We start from the raw sequence: 9,896 nt of genomic DNA on the forward strand, positions 1-9,896 counted from the left end.
AAATGAAGAGAGATTTTACTGATAATAGATAGTAGCTAAAAGAACTATCAAAGTATTTACTTCAGGAAGAAAGAAATTGAATCCAGAAAGAAAGAATGTCCTGAGGTGGGCAATGGTGAGGGGAAGATGGGGAGGTAAAATGTGGAGAGAAAGAAATAAGCATTGACAGTATAAAATAGAAGAAGTAGAGATGGAAATGAAATGTAAGGCAAAAAGAGGACAATTAGAGTGTTAGACTTAGGGTCTAAGGTGTTAGGCTTCTCCAGAGCATGTAACTGTAAAGAACTGTCTAGCAGATGTGGAATTGAGCTCTGATCCCAGAGTAGATGGCTTGTTCCCACCATATGTAGGAATAGATTAAGATTTCCAACTCCATCTCTCTCTAGGACTGCAGGATAGATGTTTATCTGGATCCCTTACTTCTAAAATTCCTGCCCATCTTCTTGTGTTGAGGATTAAAAGATGACAGTGGCAGAGATAAAAAATAAAATGGCAAAAGGAAGAACCAGTGGGAAGGAAAAAGTAACACATCTTGGTGGTGGTTAGATACAAAATCAAGGGAAAGGAAGAAATCAATGATTTAACTGCTGTTTGGAATGTGATGGTGACAGTGGCCCTACCATCTGCAGTTTAAAAAAAAAAAAAATCTGAAGGGAAAAAATCAGTTTGTAAGGTATTTATGCTTAGTATGGGTATGTCTGGGATATCCAAATGAGACCATTTTGGTGAGAATTTGACACTTTTTTATTTGTAATTTACAAGATATGTCATGACTAGAGATAAAGATTTTGGAGACAACCATGTAAAGAATCATCCAGACTCCATCTTTCTGCCTAAATCCTAACCAAGAGCCTTTTACAGATTAGGCCCTCAATATAAGTATGAGGAATGAGTGAATGAATGAGGTTTCTCTGTAGAAAGAGAAAGTCAGACAGCTATGGGATGAACTGAAGTTGTTATGGACAAATGTAAAGTAGAGCGAGGGGAAAGAAGAGAAAAGAAACTATAAAGGTCCAAAGGATCAGAAAGCCTTAAGGGAAGTGCAGCATCATGAAGGGAAGGGTGGAAGCTAATCAATAGCTGGCAATGCTACACAGAGGGCTGGGTCCTGGGCACTGGAGAGGAACCACCTGGTGACTCTGGAGTGAGACCATCTAGCATAATGGTTGATGGAACAGGGTTATTTTATAGAATTAAGGAAAACATATAAATACAAGACAGAGGAATGAATGACACTCTGAAATTAGGGAAGACAGTAGGAGGAGATAGGTGAGCCTGGTAGCTATAGATGAAGGTAAAACTAAGATAACTTCAGTATGTTTGCAAAGAGGAGAAAGACCTAATGATTCCCAAATGTCATGGTTTGTCATGGCTCCAGAATAAAGGTCCAGGAGCTGTAGGTAGTTGTACAAGGCTCTGCCTTATCTATTCCATGACCACCTGTACAGTCTCACCTGCCCTGTCTTCCTTGAGCGCAAAACACACAAAATTGTTTACTACAAAACACATGTTCACCCCTCCTGCCTTTGCACTTAAGGCTGTTTACTGTAACTTAAATATTTTTTCTTATCCTCTCATCCTGGAAAACTCAAGAAATATCTTTTGCCAGCTCCCTGGTGGGATAAGCAGTACCTCCTCTGTGGAGCAAACTTCATGTGCTGACTTGAAGCATTTATCATATTACACTGTGTTGTGATTTTTTACTCTCTCTCCCACTAAACTACTGGAGAAGAGTTACTTGCTCATATTATATAGTACTTAGCATATAGTAAGTGATCAATGATTTTTTTGATCAATAGATCTTTAAGTAATGAAAAATTGCAGTTATAAATGAACAAAATTACTGTGAGGAAGGCAATAGAGGAAGGAGGTTAATTTCTGATTTTTGAGTGCAAATAATCACATTTCATACACATAAAAATGGTCTTTGAGGCTGCAAATTAAGTATTCAAACATGCAGAGCTGATACACTGGCAATAGAACTGATATATCCTTTTTTGAAGATTTGTATTTATTTATTTGAGAGAAAAAGCAAGCACGAGCAGGCGGAGGGGCAAAAAGACAAACAGACTCCCCATTGAGCATGGAGTCCAAGATGGGGCTCAACCCCAGAACCCTGAGATGAGGACCTGAGCTGAAGTCACTGCTTTACTGACTGAGCCACCCAGGTGCTCGAGAACGAATATATTTTTAAGAATGACAGACATTATTAAGTGAGATACGTTAGAAGCCATAGCTCTTGCCCTGATGCAGTCTCTGCAAGAGAAGAGATACTTGCTTTTCCAGAATGAACACATTCTAAAGCAAGCTGACATATTTCAGATTTATCAGAGCCAAATCATTCTGGTCTACTGCAGTGTTATTCACAGAAGAGGGGATGTTGTGCTTGCTCACTATGAATACCAGTTTTCCTGCTCAACTTGTTCCACCTGATCAAGATGAAACTGCTATCCCGGCAGATGGAATCTTACTATAACTGTTCAGTCCCTTAAAGATACCAAGATGAATCATGCAATGGGATGGAAGTCCTGTGTGACTAACCTGGTTTATATGACATCCTTTAGCTTCTGCAACTCTGCCCTGTCTTGGTTCTCCTCCACCTGGATTACTAGAATTTGAGAACTTAAAATAGCCTTATCAATTATCCAGTCCAAATTTTGGAGTAGTTTATCTGACTTTTCCCTTTTCACATGGAACTCAATCTCTTCTGAACTGCTCAATTCCCCCCTCGGCTCAACTCTTGACTTTCTGTATTGCCCATTCATTCACTGATTCATTCAGCTCACTCACTTAACACATATTCATTGAGTGTCTTCAATGTTCCAGTCCATGTTCTTTACACTGAGTTTACTGCAATGAACATGACAGAACAGGTCTGTTCTCGCAATAATTTCCCTGCTTAGGTGGGACTACATCTGTTCTCAAGGATTTGACTCCTCTCTTTGACTTATTACTATGTGTTTATTTCAGTTTTCAAGGATTCTATGCCTGGAGCTCCAGGTTCATTTCCTGTCTCATGGTCATGTCTTGCCAGCACCTCAAACTCAACATGTCCTGGACTAAACTCATCCTCTTCCTCCCACACTGCTCCTGTCTCCAGACTTTCTGTTTTGTTAATGGTATCATCCTTTCCTTGTCACCAGGCACAAAGCCTCAGGGACATTCTAATTATTTCCTCTTCTTGGTCCTAATACATCACCTGATTTTATCTATTCTTCTTCCATCTGGCAGATGGGTTTTACATCTGTTACTTCCTTTTCTTACCCACTGCCATGTATTGAATTTGGATCCTCCTTTCAAGCCAAATCTATTGCACCTTCACACAATGATGTGTTATATGCTCTCTATATACTTATTCCTCTAGAGCATGCTAGTCATGGTTGCCTAATTAATTTCAGGGCCATGTTAGAAAATATTATAGGTATAGACCAGCTGCTATCTTTCAAAGTACTTCTTTTAAAACCATTTTTCTACCATCACACTCTACAATATACACAGTCTCAGCTCCTTGGACACTCAAAACCACCCATGTTCTGGCCTCATCACGCCCTCTCCAAGGATATGTCCTCATAGTCTTCGTATATCACCACCTCTCCCTTGGATTTCCTTTCTCCTCCTTCTGCTCAATCTTGAAATTACTCCCCTCTTTCCCAGAAATTCATACCATAGCTCAGTGTTCAGAACATTGGTTGTAGAGTCAGACATCCCATTCAAAACCCTGTTCTGCCAATTACAAGCTGTTTCAACCTTAGAACCCTGTGTCTCAATTTTTCTATTAACAAAATGTAAGGAGAAACCTAGTTATGGAAGAACTGTGAGGATTAAGTGGAATAATACCTAGCTCACAGTATATGATCCATCTCACTACCAAATCTGTGTGCTCACCACCTGGAATTCTGAGTGACTTCCTTAGTAGTGAAAGTCTCTAATGGGGCCAATGTAACTGAGCACCCCTTGAACGCTGTAGCCTCAGGCTGCCAAAAGGCAGGAAGCTCATAAGCATGTGCTTTCTTGATCTGTGAAATGGCTCCCACATTTTCTACCCAGAGAGTGTTTCCTCAGAGAGGCCTTCTTCTGGTCTTATCTCAAATCCCCATGCACTTCCACTTAATGTCTATACCTCATCTTCTTTATTTTCACCACAGCACTTTTCACCATGTGAAATAATGTCTTTCTTCTCTCTTTCTTATCTGTCTTCACACTAGAAAGTGAAATTCCCATGGCAGGTCTGAACATGCAGGATCCACATGGACAATTACACATCAGCCAGTTTACACAGGTGGATCTACGCAAATAGGGTCCCTATGGTAGGTCCACATAGGCAAGTGCACAGAGGTAAGTCCATATAGGTGGGCCAACATAGGCAGAGTCCACATATATATGAGGTCCCCATGGCAGGTTCTTATAGTCAGGGTCCACACAGGCAGGATCCACAGAGGTAGAGCCCCAGTCACAAGGTATTGTGAATAACCCAGTCCACAGTAATTTGTCCTCTTTTGAAGTCCTGTAACAAATTCCTTCTATATTAGGTTGAATGGATGGCCATAAGGATGGTCATTGTCTATGCCATATTCAGCTTGTGACATTTCTTTTGTTGTTAAGTATTACCAATATTTGATTATGAAGTTATTTCTTATATGTGAAGTTATCACTCATACCTTGTGTGATTATTTATCATATTTCCCAAATCAAACTATAAACTACTGAGGTCAAGACATACTTTTGCATATCTCCTAGAATGATTCAGCACAGCACTCTCTGTGTGATGCACTAACAAACATTCATTTATTTATTGACCTCTTATAGATACCTGCAACAGTTTTCAATGCCAAGCATGTACTATCCATAAATAATTAATTGAGTGACATTATTCAATTGTTCAGTGTGCAGGTTCAGAAGATATGGCTCTTGGCTCTCCTGGAAGTCATTAGAAGGCTGGTCCAACCAGAGACTGTCAACTTGTTTGCTGAGTAACCTCAGATGGGTCACAAATCCCCAGAGACTTTCCAGTCTGTTAAACAGAAATAATAACACTTTTGTTACAGAATCATGAAAAAGATACTTAATAATACCTTATAAACTGCTAAGTTCCATATAAATATCAGTTGTTACTATTACTGCTAGAATAACATAATGTAAGCTGAAACTTGAGCTATTGTGAATAAAATGTATTCAATAATACTGCTCATTATCCAAAGATCTTATTATCCAAAGATATGATTCAGACTGTTACAGTGTTCTGAGTAACAACCTTCAGGTAGGACCTCACATTGCCAAATACCAGCATTTCCAGGGGGTACTGCTGCTACTTCAGAGGGAATGCCTATACCACCATCTTTAACTGATGCTGGACATCAGAAAAGGCTAGGGGACATGAACAGAGCCCCAGGCCATCCAGAGCAGCAACCCAAGTTTTGGTAATGAAACTATTCTTTGAATGCCCAAATCCCTGTCATCAAACCACCCCTGCTTGGGTCAGGGATACATGAGCTTGGTGGTACTGCCATCCACAGCCAGGCATTTGATACAAATATGCCTCACATACAAAGGTGTGTACTCCCATTAGGATTCACATGTCTCTCAATAAGTCACTGCCTTTCCTCCCCAAAACTCAGACATCAGCTTCCCGTGTGAGGGTCACCTCCTGCCTTCCGGCTAGCTTCACTCTGTCTGTTCTGAGTGGAGCAGAGCTCCCTTCCCACCTCACCCCTCCACTGGAGCCTAAGGCTTGTTGCTCCAACACACATCACTGTGTGGGAGGGGCAGGTTCATGGGTGATATCATCTGTTTGTAAACAGTTTCCACAAGTCACCTCCTACTAGGAATCGCAGAATCTCAGAGATGGAAGTAGGGCCCCCTCCCACGCAGAGCAGGGCTGCCCTTCAGAGGCTCCCCAATAGGGGTCATTTGGCCTCTGCTGGATGAATCAATGGACCATCTCCTACCTCGCCTCTGAGCAAATACTTTTGCAGGGTGGATGCCATGACAGAGCTTGCTAGTCATTGGGTTACTGATGGAACAGTACCAAGGAGCCAAGCTTCAATTTTCTATGAGCCTGGGTGTGTCCAAAGGCCCCAGTGTCCCCTCCCCTGAATGTCACACTCAGGGGATTTCTAAGGCAGTAGAATATGATGCTAATTCTGAAAACAAGGACTTTGGAGTCACACAGATCCTGGTTCAGATCTTATCTCCCTCACTCACTATCCTTGGACATTCACTAGGCAAATGACTTTAGGCAAATCACTAAAACTATCTGAACCTCAGTTTTCTCAGATTTAAAAAAAAAAAAAAATCTGAGTAAAGTCTAGATTTTGAGATTACCCTGGAGATTAGCTGAGAGATATATGTAAAGTGCCTAGCCCTGTTCCTGGAACAAAGGAAGTGCCCAATAAGTAGCAGCAATTGTTCCTATTATCACCACCAGTATTACCATCTCCTGCATTCTGAACCAGCCAAGACCACAGGGATGTCATTCTCCCTGTTTCCTCTTTCCTCAAGTGAGTAGGTAAGATCTAGGCCCACAGGCCTAGGCTTCAGACCTCAGGATGATCCTGCCACCACCATCACAGCCACCTCAAGAAAATGACATTGCCATGCTCTGAGCATGGCCCATCTCACCCTACAGAGTCCCAGAAGTCCATGACTCCTGGTCGGGCCCCAGATATGTGGATGAGGCCTAAAGAGGGAGCTTCCCAGGCTCCTGGCACATTCCTCACCCAGCAATCAAAGCAGTGGACTGATGATCCTCTGTAGCAAAAGAAAGTCTCAGACTGCTTGATTCCAAAGCCTTGGATCTTTGGGTCCAAGAACTACAGATCCAGATATTTCCCACACAGCAGCTTGTGCAGAGCCTGATGGGCCAGAGGGTGAGCACATCAGCCAGAAGGCTCTGGAAAGTTTCAGGGAATACAGCAGAGCAGTTAGGAGTATAAGCCTGGAGTAGGACATCCAGTCTTCTCCATCATTCACTGGCTGAGTGACTCTGAGCAAGTCACTTATCCTTGGTTTCTCTTCTGTAAAATGGGTTAAAAGCACAAACCCCCAGTGAGTCATTGTAAGAATGCTGTGAGGTAGTGCATGTCACGTCAAGTCCTTAGAACACTGTCAGTCTCCATTTGTGATTTCTGCTATCATAATTAACTACAGGAAGCCACTCTTGTTCAGACATGAATTTGATTTTTCTCCCTTTCAGGTATGCCAAGCCATGGCTAAGTGAGAGGTAGTGGACAGGGTAACAGAACACGATAATAAGCACATGAATGGAAGAACAATAGGAAACAAAGAGTTCTTGAGAGGTAGAAGTTTTATTATGACATGAACATTTATTAAGCACCAACTGTGTGCAAAGCCCTGCCAACGGTAGGGTCCAATATTCCACACATGGTGCTCAGATTCCGGGGGGAAAAAATTAAACGGGGGTCAAAGTGTTTGGTGGGCCTGAGGACAGGGTGGGTTTTGGAACATCCAGTGCAGGTAGGTTGTGGGGGGCGGGGAAGGGAGGCACACCCCAACCTAGCCCCGAGCAGGAGCATGGTGACATGCAGCAGGGACTTGGGTTGGGAAACAGGGCTCAGCGGCAGCCTCAAGCAGCTCACAGGGTGGCGGGGGCCTCAGCAGCCACCACAGCAGCCTTGGCTCTGGACGTTGCTGGAGCTCTGGCTGCCACCCCCGCAGCAGCTGCAGCACCCGCTTCGACGCTGTCGGCGGCGCCTCCTGGGGAAGCAGCCACAGCCGCTGGAGCCACAGCAGCCTCCAGAGCCACAGCAGCCACCGCCGCTGGAACCACAGCAGCCACAGCAGGAAGACGAGGCTGTGGGTGCGGGAGCGGGACACGGCGCAGGGCCCTGGGAAGATCCCTTGGAAAAGCCTTTGGCGGAAGCCACGCTCTGCTGGGAGGACATGGTGGAGCTCAGCTCGTCACAGTGAACCTGGAAGACAAGAAGCCTTTTACACGCTAGCAGGCCTTTCCACCCTAACAACTGAACTCAGGGATTTAGAGGTGTGGTTGGCTTTGTGAGAAAGCTAGCCTGGCCTGGTGCAGGCGAGAAAGGAGGGGAAGCAAAGAAACACACCCCAACCAGGTGCTTCCATTGAGTTAAAGAGGCATAAATCAGAGAACAGTCTGGTAGAATCAATGGGTTTCCATTTTCTTGGAGGAAAATAAGGACCACCCAAGTTCTCCACCGTGGAAGCTAGAGAGGATATGATGGAAATTTATCTGCATGATCTAGTCCAAACTCTTCCTTTGGCTCTCTTCTCTTCTTCCATTTTCCTGTGGCCACAGACTTTCAAGTGCTATTCACATAGCTATTAGCATTGTATAAACACTCCATAAATTAGAAAATACCCAAATCACACATAAGGACCAGCTACCTGGGTCTAAAGAACCCACAAATACAAGAATCATGTCCTGGTTGTCATTCCTGCCTATGGCCCATTCCCAAGTACAGGGAAAAGAGTGTAACAGTCTACATAGTGGTGTAGAAGATGGAAATACATCCTAGTCCAGGGAGCCAAAGACTAGGGTTCTAGCCACATTCTGCTAACCTTGCAGAAGTCACCATCCCCAGTTGGGCCTCCATGTCCTCATTGGTACCATGAGGGGTTGGCTCACTTGAAGCCTATGGCATGGCTCTGTCTCCTCCTACCCTCTACCTTCAAATCTAGAACTACCCCCGAGGTCCTGCTTGGACACTTACCAGACCCTGGCTCCACTGGAAGACTCAATTAGTTCTCCAACTGGAATGCGGCACTTGCTAGGCAGTGGACTGAGCAGTGTCCAGCCAGAGAACCTTTTATAAGATTGCAGCCAGGCACTGCCTCTTGGGAGGGACCCATTTCCCAATAGACATGGTCAGCTGATGCTCACATCCCAGAGACATTCATCACTCAGGTAGCACTGTAGGTGGTGCACATGGGTATTCAAGTCACTTCACAGAGGTGCCAGGATTGCTGTGGCATGTTTACTTTCCAAATAAGTCACTGTCCATAGCTGGGAGGGCTGTGTGTGTGCTAGAAGTTATGGGGGCTCAAGTGGGATCTGGGACCTCTCTTTAGGACCTGTTCTCTTTGGCTTCTTCTACAATACACACACACACACACACACACACACACACACACAGTTCTCCCATTCTCACATCCATCCCTGTGTAGTCATTTACTTGGTAGTGGTAGTTTACCTAATTTATTATCTTGCTTTGCATCTCTCTGACCCTTGGTCCTTGGCTCTTCAATTCAGGCCACAGGCTATATGAAAAGCCTGCTGGGCTTCATCTAGAAGCTTCCAGATAACACTGAGTTAAGATGATGGTGGGGGATATGCTTATGGGAATCCCAGTGGTGATTTCTCTCTGTCACTGGAAACAGGAAGAAAAACCCAGACAAAGTTATGGAAACTTTAAGACCAGAAAGGCCGTGAATGTAGTCAGGTTGCCATCCCCATACAGCCCTGGAGGCCTAAGAGAAAAATGTGCACAGGATGCCTGGCCCAATTGCAAAATGCTAAGCCAGCTTGTGGGAATCTTTGCTCCTTACTCCCCGCCCCCACCCAAATCCTTTTGAAGATAGGCCCTCCTTGGAACCACTGTCCAGAGGAAAGAGAAAGGAAGGGAGGGAGGAAGGAAGGGAAGAAGGAAGGAAAAGGAAAAGAAAGGAAGAAGGGAGAGAAGGATGTTAAGCCAGGTCTTTCCTAAGGTCCAAAATGTCCATGAGAAATGGTGCTTTTAGAAACTGATTTTAAGAACTGGGGCAGTTTGGAGGTCAACTGGCTTCAGAACTTCTTACTGAATGAAAGCACCCACAACCATAAGATAAAAGAGAAACCCAAGACTAAGAATTCAAGAGTTGATGATTAAGTGACAGGTTGGAGGTAAGGGGCTGGGCATGGAATGATGGAA

At 44.0% G+C, this 9,896-nt stretch overlaps 1 protein-coding gene across 1 annotated transcript; it reads right to left on the reverse strand.

Moving 5' to 3' along the window:
• Positions 1-7,419: 7,419 nt before the first annotated feature.
• Positions 7,420-7,901, reverse strand: LOC131809225 (cysteine-rich C-terminal protein 1-like). Its single transcript, XM_059136038.1, has one exon. The coding sequence runs from the start codon at positions 7,899-7,901 to the stop codon at positions 7,611-7,613; it is 291 nt and encodes a 96-aa protein (XP_058992021.1). The 3' UTR covers positions 7,420-7,610.
• Between the last annotated feature and the right edge of the window lie 1,995 nt (positions 7,902-9,896).

This window comes from Mustela lutreola, chromosome 10 (genome assembly GCF_030435805.1).
Source record: "Mustela lutreola isolate mMusLut2 chromosome 10, mMusLut2.pri, whole genome shotgun sequence".
NCBI lineage: Eukaryota > Metazoa > Chordata > Mammalia > Carnivora > Mustelidae > Mustela > Mustela lutreola.